The 23,472-nt window shown below is 40.6% G+C and overlaps 3 protein-coding genes across 5 annotated transcripts in view; 1 reads left to right on the top strand and 2 right to left on the bottom strand.

The window, feature by feature from the left end:
- LOC140247315 (uncharacterized) overlaps window positions 1-17,656 on the bottom strand; it is a 32,106-nt gene extending 14,450 nt beyond the window's left edge. The window contains exons 1-13 of the mRNA XM_072326839.1: window positions 17,651-17,656; window positions 17,115-17,290; window positions 16,268-16,416; window positions 13,410-13,445; window positions 12,284-12,298; window positions 10,954-10,987; window positions 10,802-10,874; window positions 9,546-9,606; window positions 8,974-9,183; window positions 8,651-8,799; window positions 7,804-7,885; window positions 3,784-3,869; window positions 1,482-2,441 (exon numbers count right to left, since the gene is read on the bottom strand). Coding sequence (XP_072182940.1) covers window positions 1,482-2,441; window positions 3,784-3,869; window positions 7,804-7,885; window positions 8,651-8,799; window positions 8,974-9,183; window positions 9,546-9,606; window positions 10,802-10,874; window positions 10,954-10,987; window positions 12,284-12,298; window positions 13,410-13,445; window positions 16,268-16,416; window positions 17,115-17,290; window positions 17,651-17,656 — 2,037 coding nt within the window. The remainder of the gene's footprint in view (window positions 1-1,481; window positions 2,442-3,783; window positions 3,870-7,803; window positions 7,886-8,650; window positions 8,800-8,973; window positions 9,184-9,545; window positions 9,607-10,801; window positions 10,875-10,953; window positions 10,988-12,283; window positions 12,299-13,409; window positions 13,446-16,267; window positions 16,417-17,114; window positions 17,291-17,650) is intronic.
- A 379-nt stretch (window positions 17,657-18,035) lies between these two features.
- Window positions 18,036-20,392, top strand: LOC140247312 (ankyrin repeat domain-containing protein 26-like). The gene is made up of 3 exons (XM_072326835.1): window positions 18,036-18,731; window positions 18,971-19,123; window positions 20,219-20,392. Exons 1-3 carry the CDS (start codon window positions 18,036-18,038, stop codon window positions 20,390-20,392), a joined length of 1,023 nt encoding a protein of 340 aa, XP_072182936.1.
- Window positions 20,393-21,581: 1,189 nt separating this feature from the next.
- Window positions 21,582-23,472, bottom strand: part of LOC140260902 (uncharacterized) — a 53,687-nt gene continuing 51,796 nt past the window's right edge. For all 3 annotated transcript variants that reach the window (XM_072353685.1, XM_072353704.1, XM_072353695.1), the window contains one exon: window positions 21,582-22,826. In XM_072353685.1, coding sequence (XP_072209786.1) covers window positions 22,678-22,826 — 149 coding nt within the window. In that variant the 3' untranslated portion in view covers window positions 21,582-22,677. The remainder of the gene's footprint in view (window positions 22,827-23,472) is intronic.

The following is a 23,472-nucleotide window of genomic DNA, read 5'->3' as shown; positions in this document are numbered from 1 at the left end:
AGACGAATCAAAAACTTTTGAGAAGCCTTCCCTAAGACTATAACAACTGCTTAACACGTGTGGAGTAACATTTTCATTTCTTTCAATAAATTAAAGGATAAGGGCAGTGTTCCAAAGAGATTTTTAGACACGGTAAGACTAACATGATTAAAAAAAAAAACAAACAACAAAACAACACAGTTTATGTGCCCCCAGAAATTTGCTTTACTAATTCTGGAAAATGAATATCAGCAGCCGCTAACAAGTAGTTCAAAAGATTGGCTGTGACATCAGTATTTAAGCTGCTTATTCTAAAGGAGAAAGATTTACGCATGTATAGCTAATACTGTTTTGAGATTTTACAGAGAAAGAAAACATGGATTCCTTGTATTTACAAATGTTTGGGAATTTTGAAAAATGTTTGGGAATTTTGAAAAAGGGTTATTTTATAAGTTTACCCTTTTACTGGCATTTCAAGTAATTTTGGTCTCTCCTCGGATGAAGAATTCTTTGTGTGTTTTTCTTCTATCATTTTTTCGTTCTTCCTTAGAGCAAGCTTTTCTTTTACTGGTTGATGGGTAATATCAGATTGTGTATCAGATGGTGTATCAGATTTATCAAGACCTTCCTGTTTCTCCACTGCTTGCATTTTGAAATGTTTCTGCTTCCTTTTCTCCTGCTCAACCTATGAAGAGAAAAATTCAGCTTCGTATATTTTTCTGATTCTAAATGAGATCCAAGACCAAATAACCTAAGCTTGACTTTTAAAAGAATGTAAAATAAAAAAGAATTTTCACAAACATTACTCTACAAAATGTACCTAGTCAACAAATATACTCCGAATTCACTCTTGATTTGAAGTATAACAAACAAACAAACAAACAAACAAACAAAAAAAGCAAAGCAGCCCTTAGGAAAGAAACAATAAAAGCATTACTGATGGATAAGAAATCAGATGGACTACACAACAGTAGTTGTAGAAACACAAAATATGAGTGGATGTACGATGTGGTACTTCCTTGATGATGAGGAAAAAACCAAACTGAACTCAAAAGCAGAAACAGCTTCACAGCAATCAGGAGTTCTAGTGAGAGGCACACCATGCACAAACCACAGCAAACGAAGAGATGAGTCAAGACCCTGTTCAGAAGCTATTTTCATTTCCTGATCGACAATCAAAACTGGTGTACTTGTATGAATTTCTTTTCATGGTAATGAGGTGATGACTACTTACACTGGAACTGACTGTCACCTATTGTCAAACTGAAACAATACATTTTGATTTCTCAAAACCTTCTGACTACATTATGGAGAAAAGCACAATTCTCCACTGCTTTCCTTAGTTATGAGTAACGTTCTTCTCTTAAAACAAAAAAAAAACAATTTGCACAAAGCAACTTCTTTTAATGATCAATAGCTAACATGAACAGGACCATTGATACTGAGAAAGACTAAAGAATAAGGAGCAGCAGGTGAACTTCTACCTCTTTTTGTAGCTGTACCTTCTCTTTTTCCAAAGCCAGGAATACCATTTGCAGCATTCCTACCTTACTCTTAAATCTTTCCACGTCTTGTTTTAGTTCTTTGTCCAGATTCCTTTCCAGCATGCCACAAGGTTGCTGAGCATGTGGGAAAAGATTTTCGATTCCTGTTTCTCCTATTTCCTCGTTTTTGATAAGGCAGTCTCTGGAAACACTGTCACTAAGACAGATGTCCTTGCCAGTTTTCTTCTTGCTTACAGAACCAAGTGTACTTTCATCATTTGTGGAAATAGGTCTTATTTGAGGAAGAATATTAGAGATGTCATCCAAACTATTTGTTTTTAAACAATGTCTCAGGGAATATTCAGGACTTACCTCTACGTTCCTACCAATCCCATTCTCATTTTCTTCGGTTTCCTCTGCTCTTGCTAGATGTACTTCTGAATTATCTGTGTAATTAGTGCAGCCTTCTTCATCTGGTATTCTCTCAGGAATTTCCACATTTGCACTTAAGTTCTTGTGATCCGGAAGGACACTGAGACTCGGAACAACAATTTCTGTATTGGGTTCTTTTAGGTCTACGTTAAGTTTCACATCTCCAAACTCACTTTTACTTTCTGACTTATTACTTGACTCTGTCACACTAGATGAAACACAAAAACTCTTCAGTTCTTCCTTGAAGTCATCTCCTGACACTTCTGCCACAACGGATGTAGTTTCCTCAGATTCATTAATTTCACCAAACAGCTGCTTCAACTCTGCCATAACGCTTTTAAAATTTGTTTTCAGCTCCCTTTTCTCTTCTTCAACCCACATCCTTTCGTATCTCTCTTCCCACGGCTTTAGATTTAACTGCTTGTCAGCACTGTGGGATTCCTCATTTTCTGCTAGGGCTTCCTGATGAGAAATTTCTGCTTTGTCAGTCTGCTTTTCTTGTGCTGTATTTTCTATCAAGTTGGTTGTTTCCAAAACATATTTATCCTTAAGGAAGCAGGTAAAGACAGAAGAATTGCCAAGAAAAATGAAATGACGGTTAAGCCATATAATTTACATTGCAAACTCATCCCATCATACAACAACAACAACAAAATAAAGATACCTTATTTATTTTTCCCTCAAAATAGAAGGATCTAGTTTAGAAACAATAGTTTTTCTTCAGCTGGAGTTCTCCGAACACAAGCATTGCTTTTACCAACTACAGAGAGCAGGCAGGCTAAAAGGTATCACCAAGCAGTTTATGTTTTAGTACTTTACTTTAAAAAAACACCACCACCACCACAAACAGAAACCAACAAAACAATCGGTAACAACGTAAAACACAACTGCCCAAATTTTCCCATACTCCATTACTTTCTACTGACTCACTTTAAACCCCCTGCTAGTTGAGTTAACATAGCGGGAGTGATCATAACAAGCTTTTTTACTATCCACCACAAGGGACTGGCTACATTACAATCACTTATGCTCCCCAGAGTCAGAAGTATTAAATTCCATTCCAATCTCCCAAGACCAATATTTACTAGGAAAACCTGTTCATTCCTGCCCTTGGCCCAAAATCAAGAACTGAGACGTCCATCAAAACTGTACCATGCCTCAAGCCCACTGACCAGCTCCTCTCTCCAGCCTTCTCATTATCTCTGACTTCACAGTCCCTGCAACAGTATCCTTGGTTTGTGTTCCCATCTGAGCAAGGATATTACTTCCTCCACTTCCCTTGAGGTATTACAGAAGACTCCAGACACTCACGGAAGATCCCTACCCAGTCCCGTATGCCCAATACAAACAGGATGCCTAGCTTATATTCCTCCATAATAGCCTTCAAAAAAAAAATATTTTCAAACACTTACTAACTTGATCAGACAAGAATATATTTGTCTGCAGGGGCAGAGAAAGCACTGACAGACCATATTTCAGGTCTTTACTTGATCTTCCTCACATGCAGAGGAAAAGCTGGCATGCTTTGTCAAAGAAATAATCGCATGATATAAAATTTTGCTCCCAACTGAGTATGCATTTTGCACGGGAAAAAACAAAAAACCATCACATGACTGCACTGTTTCTCAGAATTGCACACAAGGAAAACCAGTGGTCAGTGTTTAAGCAAACCAGCTGGAAATGGACCTGGACAATGGTATGTATCCATCACAACTGCAAGCATTTTATACAACCATAAGAAGACAGTATCTAACATCAGGTGATACGAACTTCATGTGCAAGACTCATTTTGCAGAGCCGTTTCCTGACTGCCAAGATTTCTTTTCTTTTAACTCGTAATACAGTTTATCAATTCAGATTATAATTCGCAATATTTGGTTTCACATACCTGCCTCCCATAGTTTGCACTGGCATCCTTGACCATCTCTTTTTCAGCTGATGACGACACATGAATGATAGATTCCGAGCACTCACCTACAGTGAAAAAATTACATCTTTATAACGAACATGACTTATTACAAAGTATTTATACCTAGAGTACATCCTTTTGTACTTTTTGTGCATTTGTGAGAAAACAGCACAAACTAACACAGCTTCTCAAGTGTATGATTTACAATTTGAACATAATATTATAATACAGTTTGAAGATGCATCTGTGTGAACTAATCTCTCTCAGGGCATTTTCCCTTTCATTCACAAGGGAAATTTGATGAAAAATCAGTACAAATGGTCAGAAATACACCTTTAAGAATCTCAAATGGTTTACTGTTTACTGAGTTCAGTTTTGGGCCCCTCACTGCAAGAAAGACATTGAGGCCCTGGAACGCGTTCAGAGGAGGGCTACGAAGCTGGTGAGGGGTCTGGAGCACAGGCCTTATGAGGAGCGGCTGAGGGAGCTGGGATTGTTCAGCCTGGAGAAGAGGAGGCTCAGGGGAGACCTTGTAGCTCTCTACAAGTCCCTGAAGGGAGGTTGTAGAGAGCTGGGGGTCGGCCTCTTCTCTCGTGTAATCAGTGATAGAACTAGAGGGAATGGTTTCAAGCTGCGCCAGGGGAGATTCAGGCTGGACATTAGGAAGTACTACTTCTTAGAAAGGGTAGTCAGGCACTGGAATGCACTGCACAGGGAGGTGGTGGAGTCACCGACCGACCATAGGGGCGTTCAAGAAACGTTTGGATGTTGTGTTGAGGGATATGATTTAGCTGGGAAGCATTGGTGATGGTTGGACTGGATGATCTTTTAGGTCTTTTCCAACCTTGATAATTCTGTGATTCTGTGATATGTAGAAATATATTTATACATACATGACACACTGTATGCTATACAGTAATTGGCTAGATTCCTCTAGCTATTTTCATTTCTCCTTGTTTTGTGCCACAAAGGGTCTCATTTAACCCTTTTAGAATTAGAAATACGTGTACCATAGGAATTATAACGCTTTGCAGAAGAAATACAGCTTGCTGAAACCCAAACCCAAATATACAAGTTTGAGAGAAACTTGCACGTCTACTTCTTAATACCTGATCTTCGAGAAAGTACATGGACTTAAAATAAAAGACACAAGGAAGGATGAACAGAAAATACATGAAATGCTGACATAAAATGAACTATGAAAAGACTGTTTTTCCTGTCTAACTTAGCTATGTCCTATATCATCATTGGACTACATTTCACATTACTGCATAAAACAGACAAAACTAGAACTCAGCTAGAATACACAGAATCACAAAGGATGGAAAAGACCTCCAAGATCATGGGTAAACGAGGTTGCTAAGTCACTATCCACCATATTTAAAGAGTGGTGGCAGTCAGGTAAAACCCTCAGTGATTGGAAAAATAGAAACACCACACTTGTTTTTAAAGAGCGTTAAGAAAGGAGGTACTTTCCAGGGTCTAGACAACCTTCTATTATGGAGTGACTAGAGTGGAGGATAAAGAAATAGCAACTGATGTTAGCTACCTTGAATTAAGACCTTTGACCTGAGCTCAAACAGTACACTCGTCTCACTACATTGGAGAAATATGATGGATGTATTCTTTGGTAGATAGGGAAGTGCTGCCAAGTGGTTTATCTGATATGTCAGTGAAAAGAGATCACATCCAGAAGGATACTGACAGCCTAGAGAAGCGGACCTTATGACGTTCAGCAAGGCCAAGTGCAAGATCCTGCACCTGGGTTGGGCAATCATCAGCATCAGCACAGACTGGGAGAAGTCCTGTGGAAAAGGACTTGGGGATGATGCTGGATTAAAGTTACATATAAGCTAACAATGCATGCCTGCAGTCCAGAAAGGCAATTGCACCCTGGGCCACAAAAAAAGAGGCCCTGCATGGCCAGCAGGCCAAAAGAGATGGCTGTCCCCTTCTACTCCACTCTTTCAAAACCCTACCAGGAGCACTGAGTTCATCTCTGGGGCCCCCAGCACAAAAAATCTCTGGCTAGAGCAGGTCCAGAGAAGGGTCTCAAAAAACAATTTGAGGATTGGAACACTTTTCCTATGAAGAAAGCTGACAGAGTTGGTGAATATAAGAGTTTGCAGAGACCGTATCATGGCCTTTCACTAATTAATGGGGGCTTATAAGAAAGACTTTTAACTATGGCCTGTACTGATAGAGCGAAGGGTAACAGTTTTAAACTAAAAGACAGTTCAGATTAGATATAAGGAATAAATTCTTGATGAGGGTGAGGAGGCACTGGAACAGGTTACCCACAGCAGGGAAGTTGCAATTAGGTGATCTTTAAAGGTCCTTTCCAGTCCGCTTCTATAATTCAATGATTCTAACCATCTTTCATCCATCTTACAGAAACACTATCACCGCAGAAGAGAATCTCCTTTTCTTTATGCAAACACGCGTACATTTTTTCTGGAGGGAAGTTTAACCTCTATTGTCGTCAAAAGAAACGGTACCTTTTTTCCCAAGACAAGGATGTCAGACAGCTTGGAGCAATTTCCATTCCATACTTAGAAGTTGCAATAGGTTTCTGAACTCTATCTAGTCATCTACTTCATATGCTTGCTTATATAGGCTTTCACCTGATTTGTAAATTTTGGGGGCTCGTTGTAGAAATTCTAAGACCTTAATAGGGAACTGTTTTGTATCTCGCTAACAAATACTTAAATTCACATATATCAGAATGAAGAAACTAAGAACCCATGAAGGTTAGACATACACTCTCCCATGTATAACGTACGATCTAGCTGCTTCGCTTTTATTCTTCTTTCCCAACCAAAAGGAATACCTGCCAACTTACTTCCACTCACTACCTCCCACCTAAACTCTCTTTCCCATGTCCTTCCCCTAGCTCTAAACTCAGCGGCCAGTTTAAACAAAACATGAGAGGATGGCTTTGGAAGAGCATATGCAATACATGTTTTCAAACAACTGCCACAGAGGTAGAGAAAAAGCCAGCTAAATAATCGATCATGCTAAATGAAGCATAAGCCTCTGAATCGCCCATTCTGTCCCACCTGCAGCTCCTGGACAGCTTCGTTTGAAGATTCCTAGCCTGGAATCAGACACAGGACATGATTCCTACTGCCCCTCTACAGATTGGTATATTTGGCAATGAGAAGGAAATGAGTTGCAGGAATGAGCAAGACAGGAGCAATGGCATCCACTCTGAAAAGCCATAACTGCCGATTCCAGCCTGGATGATGACTATTCATGTTTTTGCAAAAAAAAATCTCTTTGAACATAAAATGCACAAAGAGAAAAGAGCATGCAGCCTGAGTGCTTCTGCCAGACCTTCTGTGCAGCATCTGACCAATAGCTACACACGTTCTGAAAACATCTACAACAGCATGCTGTGCTCTGGAGACAGACAATGGAAATAGGATCTTCTGCTCTGACACCCTGCGGTGAGTACCAAAGCACCCAACTCTCTCTGAACCGGTCATGATCTCCTGCATTTTACAGCTGAACAAGGTTAGATACTGGAAAAGTCTTCTTGGAGTTTGACTCAGGTCTGCTCTTGGCTGAAGCCCTGAAAAACCAGTTTTTTAATCTGATAGTATCCATCAGAATGGGAAACAATATTGTCACACACGAGATACAGTAGACTAGCTTCTTGTTTGGTTCCGACCACATCAAGGCAAACACAGCAACTAAATTTATAAAGAAACTTGCATCATACACAATCATATGGAACCCAGCACCACAATTTGTGATTTTTAGGAATGAAGAAGAAGGAATAAAATCTGTAAACTTTCTCTACCACAGCAGGCTAGGGTTGACAGGGAACAGGAAAGTTTATTATCTTTGAGGATAATCATCATTTACTAAATTTACTGAGCACTTATAGAGGAGCAATCAGGATCAATACTTAATTAAACTCACTTCTCTTATTAGCAGTGTCTTCTGATGCTTTACAGACTTGATGTTTATTACTGCAAACAGAATGTGTCATACCCCCCAAAACTGCCGTTTGCAGCTTCCTTCCAGTAACTTCCTTCTCCTGTTCTTCTTCTTCGTTCCATTTAGGTGACTCCTTCTAAAAGAGATTGACCAAAACAGATGAAAAGCACAGAAATCAGTATCTACTTCACCACCCATTAACAGCTTGGAAAACGGTTTTCATGAGTAAAACTAAAATGAAGCCTAGTGCAACAAGGTTTCGAAAGGCCTACAATTTTTAGTGGGAATCTGCACAATTAAACTGCAGAGCCTCAGGCTGTAAACTTCATCTCTGGCTATGCAAAACTTCTGAGAAGCACTTCCTTGTGTCAATCTAACTGCAGTTTCATTGATATTATTCAGGAAGTCATTCCTTCTTTCTGCCTACCTAGCTCACAATTTTATTAGTTTCCTGCCCTCAATTTCATTCAAAACTTTCTTTTGTTTCTTCAGTTCCAGTCATTACCCCATGAATTCCACTAAATAGGTCCAACATTTAACGGGCATTATCCATTCCCTCAGTTTTACGTAACAGAAAGTCCACAGATTCCAGAAAGAGTGAAGTTTCCCATCTTTTTCCTTCAAAACCTCTGCAGTCTCATAGTAAAAGTATTGAAAATAATGTCTGAGTTTGGCTATGAGCAAGATATTTTCAGTATCAAAATACAATGATTGAAATACAGTTATGTGATAAGTATTAACAGGAATACAGTTTACTGTTGCTTGCCTGTATTGCCCTCAACAAACCCTTGCAATTGAATCATCCCTGTACACTTACTTTTGTGCTTGAGGAAAATGCTGCCCTTTGATTTTCCTCACATCTATCTAGGCCAAGGTTTACACATTTTTGTTTTAGTGCTACCTGGAATTTAATACGTATTTCTTTACGCTGCCCTTCTTCAGCATCTTCATCATTCATGAAGGAGCTTGGTCTTTGATTTCTGTTAAATATCTTCTGTAGCATGCTTTTCTTGTTGCAGCTTTCATCATGCAACCTTTCGTAACGTACATCTATAAAAGACACAGGAGTATCAACAGACTCTTCAATCTTTTCTTCAGTTTTTTTAAGTATTTTCTGAGAATCACTGGAGACGCTTCCAGCTCCACACTGGGCATCCCCTTCATTCTCAGCATTACTAAGATAACCCAATTTCTGATCAACTTCTTCTTTAAGTTCTATTTTACCTCTCTGCTCCTCTTCCATTATGTCATTAGACTGAGTTTCTTCCTCTTCCTCCACTTCTTCCTCTTCCTCAAGGCTGCTTGAATCTGAGACATCTTGTTTCAACAACTCTCTGCATTCTCCTCTCTTCAGATTTGCACCTGTTGGTTCTTTTTGTTTGAGGCTTTTCTTCTGTGACTTAAGGTTTTCAATTCTAGAATAATCACCACCTCCTTAAAGCATGAGAAAAGGAAAGAGGAATATGAATCAAATGGGTTATATAAATAGCAACAGGCATTTTACCCATTTAAAACACAGGAAAATAGTCATCTGGGACTGTATGGAAAAGAAGCCAGGTAAGGGCAGGACGGGGAAAGGACACATCAGACACAAAGGCTTAGGAGTGGACTCGGTATCGTCATTTTCATTATCTTACTTGTTTTACTCTGAAATGACCATCTGTTCTGTTCTTATAACACTACTTTCCTCAATTATTACAGCCAAGTGAAAACAACAACAACAGCAAAAACCCAAATGAAATTACTTAGCAAGTTCACTTTTGTATGTCATTGTATTATATATCCAAATAACTTACCAACATTCCTGAACTTTTGGAGAACATTCATTAACATCCTCAACTTACGCTTCTGTGGCTTCTGCAAATAAAAATGCATTTTAAAAGAATTATTTGGTCTGGTTTTGTTTGCTTCTTTGTTCTAAGGAAAATCCTTTACTTACATCAGATCTTGAACAGTAATTTCAACCAGGCTGTCCCCTTTTGAAAGGACTCAGATGCTTGCTAGATCCTTCAACTTTAATTACACAAACATTCCTCTTGTATACAAGACAGTGACTATTCAAAACTATCTGTAGATGCATAGCAATTCTAAGAAAGTATTTGAATCCATAGGTAAACTACAACTACACTTGGCATAAATTAAAGTTCCTGAAGCTTGAAGAATAAATTAGTTACTACAACTCCACTTAGTGAAATGTCTGTAAATTTCAAAATAATGCTAGAAATATGAATCACTTCCCCTAAAAATCAGTGCAAGAAAATAGAATAAATTTTAAAGTACACATGCTTACATCTCCAGCATTACAGAGTGCGCTGAACTACCAAACTAAAGTTCCTAACCACTGCAGAATCCCAGTTCAACAAACCAAATACTCCAGACATCACTGAAAAAATTGGTAATCCTTAGGAACTTTCATAAAAACAGCAGGATCAGCACATGGAGCTTATAAAGAGTAAAATCCAGGTATTCAAAAAAATGAAGAAAATCATGCAGTGTGAGATCATATACAAGCATGGAATGTCATCCCACAGGAGGAAGGAAGAAATAAAGAATAATTATTTGAGCAGCTCAAGCATTGAGCACTCAAGGAACCTAGTGAGGAAGGAAAGAGAACCAGGTGATACCAATTTCACTAGATTTTGATAAATAAATGTTCTTTTCCATTATCATGTTCTTTATCATTCTATCATTTAAATTAGGGGAAACAATAGTGAAGTTTGAAAGAGAACAGAATAGGTTAGTTATTAACTTATCAGCTCCTAGGGTTTACAAATCTCACTCGATGAACAACTAATACAATGGGGTAGTTTATCTAAATATCTACTCCTCTTTCGCCTCAACCCACAAATCTACTGCATGTTCTGCCAAAGCAACAAGTTTTTAGGAAAAACTTAGAGCGGAAGAAAGGTTGGCAGATGAGAGACTCTTCTTATACAGAAAAAAAGAAAAAAAAAAAAAGAATAGGATGGAAAAAGAGTTTCCTTCTATCTCAGAGGAAACTGCCTTCAAATCACTTATTTTATACAACTATTTTCCTCTAAAGGCATCATACCTTGGCTGTAAAATCCAGTTCTTCTTCCTCAGAAGTATGCCAACTGTCATTACTGCCCTCTTTTTCAGATCTTCTCCAAAAACAAAGCAAAGTAAGTACTGGTCCTCTCAAATCATCCCCAAATAAGCATTTGGTATTTTCAAAAGACTCACCTTGTTGAGTCTCCTTGGGAAATGTCATCCATTGCTGTTCAAATAGAAATCGATGTGTTGAAATTAGATCTTGCATACTAAACATTAACCAATACAGACATTTAACATGGAAAACAGTTCATACTAGTATGGAAAGCTGAAGTGGCCAATTCAATAAAAACAGCATGAAGGAAAGTGTTTACAAAACAAATACTTCTTCAAATCATACTGAATTGTAAAAATAAAATAATAACAAACAAATCAGAGATATCGACAATATCTACTTTTTTTTTTTTTTTTTTTTGCTGCCCTACCTTGCTATGGATTATAAATAGATATATTTATAAATATAAAGAAAATCAAAAAGCATACTCAGGAGCTATAGGTTCTCCCTAGGTAGAAGAATCACCAGCATTTCTCTACAGTGAATCAAAAAATGATATACGTGAGACAAAAGGAGCATTACCAGGGCATGCTATACTACAAGTTTTTACCAGTTCAGTGAAGGTAGTAACTCACACCTAAGACTATAGGATAGGTCAGGTCAAAAGGGATCTCCGGAAGTCTCTCAGCCAACTACTTAAAGCCAGCTCAGCTTTGAGGTCAGGAGAAGTCGGTCAGGGTTTTATTCAGTCTAGTCTTGAACACCTCCGAGAAGAGAAACTTCCCAGCTTCTCTGTTTTGCCATCCTTATCACGGCAACACTTTTCATCTCCCGTTAGAAACCCTCGTGCTTCCATTTACACCTCTTGCCATCTTCACTGCCTGTCAAGTATCACAGGGAAGCATTTGGCTTTGTCTTCTCATCTGCATGGGACGCTGCAGTTAGGGCCCTTCAAAGCTGCCTCTTCTTCAGGCTGACTAAGTCCATTTTCTCAGCCCCCTCTCACAGGGCAAATACTCCTTCACAAATATGATGGCTCCCTAGAGAATTAGCTTGCTACTGAAAGATCAACCGCTCCTTTAGAAGGAACTCAAATTACAGCCAAGGCACAGTCAAGCGAGTGCCAAACAGGGGCTGACCATCGCTTCTCTCAGTCTCCTGGCTTTGCTACTCTTAACACAGCCCAAGCTGCAGCTCTTAGCTGCCAGGGCACCCTGCTGGCTCATGCTCAGCTTGCCTTCTGCCACGTCTGTGTCCTTTCTCAGCAGAGCTGCTCCCCTGCCACGCAGTCCCATCATGTTTTGTAGGAAGGGGCTTTTTCACCCCAAATGCATCTTGCTATTCGCCCTCGGTGGATTTCTTAAGATGACTGCCAGTCCGTTTCCCTGGCTCACTGAAGTCCCTCGGAATGCCAGCTCTGTGCTGAAGCATATCCAACAGCCTCTCTTATTTCACATCATTAGCAACCCTGATGAGAGTGCCCTGCAGTATATCCCTCAGGTCACTGATGTACTACTGAAAACTGCAACCTAGGAACACAGCTTTTGAAGAGCTAACACCTCTAAACAACTAAGACATAACAGAAGGACTTTTTGATTCCCAGCACAGAAGGGAAAACAATCATATCTGATCTCCACACAGAAATCATAATTCCTGAAGTTTCTGAACTAACTGCTAAATATTATAACAAAATGAAGTGTTACTACTAACAACCTACAAATGAGTGTACAAATTTTCCCTTTCCTAAACGCAGTCCATGTGAGAGCATTCCCTCATCTGAACACAGCTTTCTGACGATGCAATACAGTATAAATGTTCAAACAAGTCTCACGTAGAGAAAACCTAGAGGCTGAAACTTCCCATCTGAGGGCATCTTAAGTGGTTCAAATGCTAACAATTTTGATATTTTCCACTACAGAAAACACTGAACATTCTTAAATGCTAACGGAATACTGCTGCATGTAAAGCTAAATAACTAACTCAGTACTATGACTCTATCTGCTAACTTTCCACGCAGAACAGAAAATTGCTGCTGCGTGGAACAGTTAAACTCCGGACGAATGACTTCAGTTACATCTTCAATGAGTACCACTAGGAGTAAGGAAAACAGCTCATTAAATTCTGCTTTCCACATATAATAAACATTGCCAGTGATCAAAACCAAGTCCCGCTATCCTTTACAAGGCGAGACAGGAATTAGATGAGATAGCTTTCAGCAACACCAAAATCACAGCCACGATGCACTGACACAGAAATGAGATCTAGTCTCCAGGGACCCGTTTCCACTTTAATGAAGCCTACATCACCATTTCTAAGCAAGAGGAGAACAGATTACAAAACAAACAACCCCCAAAACCAACACTATCACAAGTGATAAAAGCAAACGCCAAATTCAGTAATAAGGGACTCATGCAAAACATGCAAAAGGACAAAAGCTGCCCCAAATCCACTCTAACTCATAGAGCCTAAATCATCAAGATACAGATCTGCAAGATAATAAGCACCTATGATGTGCAAGTATTGGTGCATCACAAGACACGTCGTATTTAAAATACTACTGTGCAGAATGAATACCTTCCCTTGATTCGCCCGCCTGTTCTCAGTGTCTGCTCAGGAGACCGTTGCATTCCTACATCCATTAAGGGAAAGGCATGGAAAGGACAGACAACAGTGACATCAGAATAAATGTGGAATCTCAGAAGTTTGGAAAACACAAAAAGCACACAGACAAAGCTACAGCACTGGGAGAATGCACTGTGACTATGACATGCATCTATGTGCACATGTACATCTGTGTGCCAAAAGAGAAACTGAGGAACACCATCCTGGCATCAAATTCTTTCACAACAAATCTGTTACTTTTCTCTGGAGCAGAAGGTTGTCCTACTTACGTGGATTTTATCACATACACATGCAGTGGTGTGGAAAAACAGCTACTATCAGAAACATACACTTAAGAGACAGTTCAAAAGAATCATCGGATGGCTTGGGTTGAAAAGAACCTCAAGATGGTTTCTCATCCCTTCTGGCTTTTCTCCGTTTCCTTAAGAGGGAACGCAGAAAAAGTTTTGTCTGACCTCAGGAGATATAAATCACACAGAAGTGCTAGTTTACTTTTCTAAGAGTTTTGCAATGCTGAGACAATTCCTCTAATCATAGAATCACTCAGCTTGGAAAAGACCTTAAAGATCATCAAGTCCAACTGCAAAGGACTCAGGGAAACACTGAACAATACACCAGTATGTGCTGCAGTGGCTAACAATACCGTCACTGCAGACATACTAGGAATAGGAACAGCACAACTACTGTTATTCTCAAAAATAAACTCCCACTCAAAACCTAAGAGATCGGTCATTCAGTATGTTCTGGAAGCCAATTTGGCTGTGAGTAATAAAAAGGTTCATATTCTGACATCCAAATAATCATGGGCAAACTTGTTAAAAAATGCTGACCTGTTCAACATTCTTCAGAATCTTCTCTTCTAATTAGAAAGTACAAAAGGAGCAGAAAGGATAAGGTCAAAATTTTACATTGCGGAAAAATAATAGAGAAGAGCAAAAGCCAATAAAAGAATTCCAAAGTGGGTGTTTCTCTGGTCCCTCTCTCAGCATCCTGGCTTCTCCCCTAAACGACACTTTTAAGACTGTTACTGTGGCATATTAAAAGGACTCTCACGATGCAGGCTGTGGATGCAATCAGAGACTGCAGAATTAATTCCAATATTGTTTCTACTGTGCTAATAAACCTTCTCTCTGCGCCCTCCCACTCCTCTGCTGGGGTCATCCTTAAAAGACCGAGCACAGGAAGAATCACAGAATGCTTTGGGTTGGAACAGACCTTTCATATCATCTAGTTCCAACTCCCTGCTATAAGCACGGACACCTCCCTCTAGACCAGGCTGCTCAAAGCCCCATCCCCCCCTGGCTTTGAAGGGAGGGAGCATTTTCAACCTCTCTGGGCAACCTGTTCCAGTGTCTCATCCTCCTCACAGTAAAGAATTTCTTCCTGATATCTAGTGTAAATGTACCCTCTACTCGGAAGAAGAAACCCTCAAGTCACATATTTTAAATTAACCCAGGCCTGTTAGTCCTTACAGTGGGGAACCAGAGCAACTATCTACGTGCACGGAAGGTAGCAACTGACTGAAACAGTTTGGGTGAAAACAGTATTTCAATGATTAAACCAACTGCATCGAGCCCCACTGAAAAACAAGCAAACAAAACTTCAAAACCAACCTACGAAGAAACTTCTTCAACCACTGTCTAGTTCAAAGCAACTGCTCCTACGTCAAAGGCAACATCACATGGGTCTAGAAATCTATTCTTCCATCTGGGATAAGTCCGGGAAGAAAAAATATGCCATGTGTTCTTTGTTCATATTTCTCAGTCTTTATAATAAAAAAGCAATGAATTGTGTTTGAACAGTCTGCTGCCCATCTGACACGATTCTCACACAAAACCCTTAAAAATAAGGAACAAATAAAACCTCGTACGTTGGGGCCTGAAATGTAAATTGCAAGGCAATTTCTTTCATATTAAAATAGCAACTTTCTAAGATTCCTTTAGGGCAATGTGAGCTTATAAACGCTGCCTGGATTTTACAGACTCACTGAAGGAATGTAGTTCTTATATTTACATGGCAATGAGAAAATGTAACAGTTTTTCTGGATCACAAAGTCTTTTTTTTTGTCTTTTTTTTTTTTTTTCATTTTAAATAAAACTAATTGAAGAAAAGCATTACTTTGATTATAAATCAAACCATGTCCAAAAAGATACAGTACATACAAACACTGTACTGTTGTTGCTCAGGAAGTTACTTTTCCAAGACAATTTTTGTTCATGTCTCCACAGCACAAACAAAAGCAATTGTACCTGAAGGTGAGAAATTGTCTCTCACAAAAAAGGAGCTTTACACAGGTGCAACTATTAAAATTAAAACAAAGTGACAGAAATCCAGCGGTAATCAACAAAAGATGCATCTTCTTGCAATTCATCTGCTGCTTCGCCGCTACAGAAGATAAAACTACCATTTGGGATGAAACTACAGCTTCTGCAATTGGATGTTCTGAACAACAATCTAAACGAGCCTCTCTGAGTAAAATGGCACACCCAAAAAACACAATGCCACTTTAACCTAGTTTGTTCCTTCTCTTCCCTCCTCCCCCTTGCTAAAGGGAAAATTTAAATAAATGGGCAACTTGATGGGCTGAAAGCGACAACTGTATGAGCAGATGGATGTAGTGCACACAAATCACAACTGTCCCCACAGCCCGTGGAGATGCAGTGTAAACTAGCAGCAAGCAAACACATTCCTAACACTTCTTATGACAGTCCACCTGATGCTTTCACTGAAGTCCACACTGAGCACGGTAAATTTAAAAGATGCAAACTAACCTAAGGAAGGGGCCACCACGATTCTGCCCATTAGCTCTACCACAGTTAAGTATCCTACCTTCTCTGCTCAAAGCAGGTGCACCCAACATAAAGCCAGCAGGTCTTGCCTTCTGAGGAGTCATCGGCACTGGGATGCCTCCCGTGGCACCTGCACAAGCTTCCCCAGTGCTGTCATGGTCTTCATATTTAGTCAGGTCTTTACTGAGACTATGGAAAGCAAAAGAGGAAATGCATTTGGGAAAAATAATCCCACAGCTGCACACAACACTTAATGGAATAATAAGAGCCTTGTATTATCCATCCTAGACATAATCATAGCCAAAACAATTTGCATATTCACTAAGTGTAACATACTCTACTTTTTGCATAACCGTAACATACTCAAATACTCTGGACACGTCTATTTGATAGATGCACATCCAGATCTATGAGGTTGTTTACTTCTGCCTGGTACCCTCTGCAGTCCAGTTTTTACAAATACAGCCACTCTTATGAATGAACACCCATGGGTAAAATACTTATCCGTAGGAGGAGTAAAGCTGCTTAGTAATTTAACAAAGGAAATAACAGCCAGATCTCCTCTGAAACAAAACACAGGCGGTTCCTGGTCAGTGGAACTGAAGACAGGAATAACAAGGGTTCTCTTTTGAGAAGAGTTTACAAACATTTCAGTTTTTCAAGTTGAACTTCCGTGTCTGTGGGCTACAGACACATTTTAATAGTGTATACTAGGCAGACATCAGCTTAGCAACCAACACTTGAAATCTTACAGAGAATCTGGAGCAGAAGCCCTTTCCTCAACTTTCAGATTAACACCAGACACATAAACACATCGGAGCGGCCGCTACTGCCCGTCCCAGCCAGGTCAGGCAGCGGGGATCCCCGGCCCGGCCCGCCGCCCTTACCGCTGCGCCTTGTCGCGCTCGTCGATGTCGTCCTCCTCCAACCCCCGCCGCACCTGGGCCAGGTCTCCGGCGGCGGCCCCGCGGTGCAGCTCGCTCAGGTCGTTGCCGCTGAGCTCACACGCACCGGCGGGACGCGCCGAGGCGGTGCTGCCGGGCGGCGGATCCTTTTTCTTCTTCTTTTTGAAGAAGCTAAAAAACTTTTTCATTTTGGCCGGGCCGAGTCCCGAGCACTACGCGCAAAGGCGCCGTACGCTCAGGAAGGCATAGCCAATAAACAGGCAGCAGAGCAGCCTCCGACTCCCAGCAAGGGAGCCGCAGCGATGTTAAGAGCGTACGCGCCCGCGGAGAGCAGGAGCGTGCGGCCGTGCGGGCTCAGTCACAGCCGGAAGCGCCTAGCAACGGTGCGTTCTGGTGCCGATGCAATAGCAACGGGGATGACCGTCTGCAGGGTTCTGTTCCGCTGTATCAAAGCCCCTGTAGTTAAACTTCATTTACTTTTTCTTCCGGTAGAGGAGACAAGTGCAGTTCAGCTTCACTTGCATCTTTTGTGCACGAATCCTTGTTTCCAATACTTTTAAGATGACCTTCCCTTAGAAATAACTTTCAGGGTGCTTAGTATGAAATTGCAAGTTAAGCTGTATAAACTGAATGTGTACAATGATTTTTCCCTGCTGAAAAAGACTTGGGGCTGTGCTGGTGGAGGGCAAGCTGGACATGAGCCAGCAGCATGCCCTCACAGCCCAGAAAGCCAACCATATCCTGGGCTGCATCAAAAGAAGCATGGCCAGCCAGCCTCGAGTATGTAATCCTGCATTTTGATTCTGTGTGTTAAAACAGGAACTTAAACTGAGTGAGGAAATCTTAACACAAGCAGTATTTCAGTACAATGGACAGCTGAATTTACTCAAGGCAGAATTGGCAATGCTAACTACCAAGCTAGAACAGACAAAAGAAAGCAAAGACAGACTGGAAACAGAGCTTGAATCATTCCATTCCCACTTGAATGCAGTGCTCCAAGATCTCAAACGTCATCAGTCATTGAGAAGTGATGCCGAAAGACCATATCAGAGAGAACGTGATGAACGGCTTCGTTTACAAGACAAGCTCCATCATGAGCTCTCTGATGTGCGAGACAGCAACAAGAGCTTGTCTCAGCAGCTGAGTAAAATGGAAAGCAAAGGTAATAGTCTAGAAAATGAGCTTCACCAGTTGAAAGAAACACTTCAGGAAAAAACACTGCTTTTAGAAATGACGCAAAAAGACTTAAATCAAGCCCAGTGTCAAGCGAAAGAAAATGAGCATGCGCGACAAATTGAGAAAGACCAAGTCAGTAAATTTATGATAAAGCAGGAGTCTATGCAGGAACGATTGGCCCAGCTCCAAAGTGAAAACCTTCTGCTCCGTCAGCAGCTGGAAGATTTGCAGAACAAGGGGACCATCAAAGAAAAGGTTATGAATGATGTCCAGGACAGACTTCATGAAATGTTCAACAAACTCAGAGCTGATTGTGAGAAGCAGGTTTACCTCATGGAAGAGAGAAACAAGGAATTAAATACCAAGTGTACTGATTTAAGGGAACAAGTCTTTAAATATGAGACTGACAAAGTAGAAAGAGAGGTAAGCTATACAATTAGAAGAAATTAAAATGTTTCAATGCATAAAATGATTTTGTATTTCTAAAGCACATCAGGCATAAGTTATACACATAGGACCAAATCATGTTGTTTTGTTGTGCTTCACTGTTTTTTCTCTTAGAATTAAGGAGGATCTGTAAATGGATGAATTGTATAATATGGTCAGTTTAAAGGGGTAAAGTCAAGTTTCACGTTTTTCCTCATGTTCTTCTGTTTCCTTAGGGTGTGATCAGACAGCTGCAGCAGGAGCTTGCTGATGCTCTTAAAAAGCAGTCTATGTCAGAAGCTTCCCTTCAAGTCACTACACGCTACCGCAGTGACCTTGAGGAAGACAAATTGCGCTTGCAAAAGGAATTGGACAGGGTGAAAACCAAGGTACAGAGATGCTGTAACTTATACATATAAATTTGAGGGCGATTATTCCCTGTTTCTGGTGAAGAAGAGAAAAATAATGTTCTGACAGCAAGTATCAGAGAGAGTTAAGGAGGTTAGCAGTGATACCCTGTCATAATTCATGAAGCTGGTGAAGTCCTTGCCAACTGGCCTCCTCCTCTGTAGTGAAAGATAAGTGTTACTGGAATCATCACAAAGCCAACTAGTTTCTTTTGCAAGTAGGAGACATTCTTCAGCCCCACAGCATAAGTTCTTCTTGCGGCTCCAGGCTATTGCAGCAGTGTTCTTTCTTAACTTCTCATCTTGCCCCTTGTCATCTGTGATCACAGTCAAACCTGTGCCAAATCAGAGCAGAGATTGCAAAGTATAAGCAAATGTCCTCCTATCCTAGAAATAAGTTCAAGGGGATAGATTTAAAGGCAAGTATATGAACTGCATTGTTCTGTGCACTTGGTGTTCATGACTGGGTGGTCTTTGACATGAGGTCACTATGTCTTTAACTGGAGAAGATCTGTATTTGAGAAGCTGCTTTGCAAAATGACCTGGTGTCTCAGCAGGTTATTGCTTTTGGTTTGGCCAAGTATGGTGTCTGATTTCTGAGAAAAAGTAGAAGTACTGGACAGCTGAATTTGAGTTTTGCTTTTTTGTTCTCTATGAGAGCTGTGTTTTTTGTTTTTGTTTTTGTTTTTTTTTTTTTCTGAAACATCTACCATAATAGTGTACTATTGAGCTGTGAATAGTTGGTTAGTATTTTTGATAGAATAGCAAACAAGTAGTTACAGTATGTCACTAGTCACTGAGAAGGTAGGATTGGCAGTGTCATTGCTCATAATGGTGTTATAGAAAATCCTTTGTACAGATGGGAGAGGCCAGTGTCACAGATGATGAAATATCATCTGTTACCGTTCATTTGCTCAGAGAAATGAAGGCTTGACTGAATTGGAAACGATTCCAGTACTCTGGGTAGAGGGTTTATGTAGATACATGCAATATTCAAATTCTTCAGCGCTCACTGAGTTCTCTGTACTGAACCTAACCTGGCTGCTGAGGATTCTCACTGCTATTTTACAATTACAGGAATCTGAAGAACAGCGTATTCAGTCTGAGCATTGTGTTCATGACTTGAAGACTGTCCTAGATAGTAAGGAAAGAGAAGTATCAGCTTCTACACAGAAACTGCAGGACCTTCTGTTAGCAGCTTCTGGAACCAGTACTACCATAAAACAACTGGAAGAACACGTGCAGCGGTAAGAAAACAGGAGAGTGAAGCAAGGTTTTGCTTTCTGGGATTCTCTGAAAACGTCAGGATTGTCTTGTTGCATCATCATGGTAATACATGATTTTGGAAGCAGCTCTTGCTTTAAACTGCATTCTTTCACACCATTTTTTTGCAGTTGTTGTAATAGGCGTTCTCTAAAATTCGGGCCGTGACATTATAGGCCCCCCTCGCTCTGTGATAGGCTGTTAGCAGTGAATATATAAGGAGAGGTAAGACACAACAGAGAATCCATTTTACCCATTTTTGAAGCACTTCACTCTCAGACTGATGGTGTTTTATTTGGCCCTGGACAAGTGTGCGACAGTATTCACCGAGACGAGCTCACAATACTAGTAATCAGTGCAACAGATAGTTCATCATTTAGATTCTAGTATTTTTGGTGTCTGAGCCCTCTCGGAATTCTGTACAATCTTAATGATCTAAAGTCATCAAGTCATCAACACTGAGTTTCTGTGCTCCTTCACCTCTAGACAAGAATCTTCCCCTCTTACTGACAACCAGCAGCACAGAAGCATATTAGGAAAACAAACAAACAAACAAACAAACAAAAAAAAACCTTAAAGAGCTCATATCTGAGTTTGCTAAAACAACCTTGCAAAGTGAAGGCCGCCACTTTCTGCACTTGCTTTCCCTGTGAAGAAATGCTGAACTGTACCAAAATGTGAGCTCCTCTTTGATCGCTGTGGCGCAGGCTGCCAGAGAAGGTTCTTAGCACCTCTGCCATCGGCAGGCTACAAATTGTTCAGCTCCTCGTGAGATCCAAAGCTGTGGGATCTGCTGGCCTCCGTGCCTACTGGAAGCTTGCCCACCACCTTCTGCTCAGGCCACAGAAAGAACTGCTTTACACTGTACGAGCATGGAAAGTGATTGTTAGCAGTACCTTTACTCCAGTCCCTGATCTTTACACAATGATGTCTCAAGTACCCCAGGAAGAAAAGGACACAAATGCATGCTGGCCATTTGTCTGATCTCAGGGCAGACTGAAGGCACCAGAAGGAGAGACGGAAGTGAGCAGAGGGCTGTAGCAAGCCATAGAGGCAAGGAATGAGGTGGAAAGCGAGTCAAGAAAAGGCCAACAGAATAAAACAAAGATGTACCAGATATGAAAGTTTATTGAATACCACGTTGGAACATAAATATCTGGAATTAAATATAGCATATTAGTGTCACAAAATACATTCATATAAAAAGGTGCAGAGAGCTGCAGCAACAGTCATTGCATCCCCCCACTGCTTGTTAACTCAAGTTGTTGAATTAGTGGGTAAAAAATGAATTAGTGGGTAAAATTTTTTCCAGTTTCTGTTTGCCTCAGTACAACCTTTCTCATGTCTTTGGAATGTTGAATTCATTTGTTGTACAATATCCCAGGAAACTCTGTAGACAAGGAATGAGCACTGCAGAAATTAGCAAAACTGCTCGTCTTACAGACACCAAGTCCCACAGCATTACCCTGCACCTGAGTTGCAGCTACTGTATCACCAGCTGTTAGCAGCAACTAACAGCTGTCCCATCACACAAATAGTGTTAAGTGCCAATTGGACGGAAGGTTGAAATATGAATTTTCCTTCTTCCCACAATGAAGGTTCATCACGTGTTCATCTACCAACTGTGAATATCTTAAGACAAATCAACTTCTAATGGAAAATCCAACAAGGATACCAAACCAGAAATATCAAAAAGGTCACATTCAAGCTTTCTTGGCACCGCTACACACTCGCAGTCTTTTTAAACCCAAGGTGTGTGAAAGTGACAGCAATGTAAAGTGCATTCTTCTCCACCTTAAACACTGGTAAAACTTCCACTTAACCAGCAGAAATATTCAAAGCATCAGGACTGAAACAGCTGGCAGGAATCCAATCAAAACCTCTTATGCATTAAAATAACACTGGAAACACGACCACAGACAGTGGAAGGGTTAAACAGAACCAAAGGAACGCTTCTGGTAAGACATGGAACAAAAAACGTGGAGCAAAATCATGCCTCAAAAACATTTTGACAGCTCCGTCAAGTTCAAGAACCAGCATTACTCAGGCTGATAGTAAGAAAAAATAGATATGGTTCTTATCCTGAGTGCAAAATAAACCGACTACCCCTCGGTGACCAACAGGTAAGTGCAGAGTGTCAACCTACTTAATACATTTAGAATTTATATTCAAACTGCAATAAAGATGTTTCCACACCTAAGCTACGGGATGGGAAATCACAGACCTCCTGTGTAAACAAATGATCTCCAGTACTTTTCCCTTTGCATTTTTATTTAGATCAGGTAATTTTGGTTTAAAACATCCCGGTACTCCTGTACCGCTCTGCAAAGGGGATCCTGGTCAATAATGAGATTTTTTGAAGATCCATCAGTTGATACCACTGGAGAAACTCTAGCAGATCCAGTTTCAAGTTCAGCAGTGGCTGGAAAGAAAAGAAACAAGATTCACGCTGTTACTTTTACAGTAGATTGAGTCAAATCAGTCACTGTAAAAACATTACTGATAACTGATCAGGCTACGCTCTAGAGAGATATTTAAGAACTTCCAAGGAAAACAGAAATCAAACAGGACAGGCATAAAGGAAGAAACATTTTTTCACATTCAATTATCAGCCAAAACAATTTTTAAAGCTAGAGAAAGAAATTCCAGGGTTTAGAAACAGAATGGTTTGGGCTGGAAGGGACCTTTTAAGATCACCCAGTTCCAACGCCCCTGCTATTGGCAGGGACAGTTCCCTCTAGACCAGGTTCCTCAGAGCCCCATCCGGACTGGCCCTGAATGCCTGCAAGGTGGGGCTACGCACAACCTCTCTAGGCAAGCTGTTCCAGAGTCTCACCACCCTTACCTTAGGAAGTAAAGAATTTCTTCCTAATATCTAGTCTAAATCTACCTACATTTACAGCCATTTCTCCGCATCCTGTTCTTACATGCCCTTACGAAAAGTCTCTCCCCAGCTTTCCTGTAGGCCCCCATCAGGTACTGGAAGGCCACTGGAAGGCCCCTGCAGAGCCTTGTCTTATCCAGACTGAAGAGCCCCAGCTTTCTCAGCCCATTCCCTTAGAGGAGGT

This window comes from Excalfactoria chinensis, chromosome 1, assembly GCF_039878825.1.
Source record: "Excalfactoria chinensis isolate bCotChi1 chromosome 1, bCotChi1.hap2, whole genome shotgun sequence".
NCBI lineage: Eukaryota > Metazoa > Chordata > Aves > Galliformes > Phasianidae > Excalfactoria > Excalfactoria chinensis.
This window is presented reverse-complemented; position numbering and strand designations above follow the sequence as displayed.

What these genes read in the sequence shown, in the direction of transcription:
- LOC140247312 (XM_072326835.1), top strand. Translation starts at nt 18,036, where the DNA reads ATGCTAACTACCAAGCTAGAACAGACAAAAGAAAGCAAAGACAGACTG. An exon ending in CTGACAAAGTAGAAAGAGAG is followed by an intron (nt 18,732 to 18,970) that starts GTAAGCTATACA and finishes CTGTTTCCTTAG; the next exon opens with GGTGTGATCAGACAGCTGCA. An exon ending in TGGACAGGGTGAAAACCAAG is followed by an intron (nt 19,124 to 20,218) that starts GTACAGAGATGC and finishes TTACAATTACAG; the next exon opens with GAATCTGAAGAACAGCGTAT.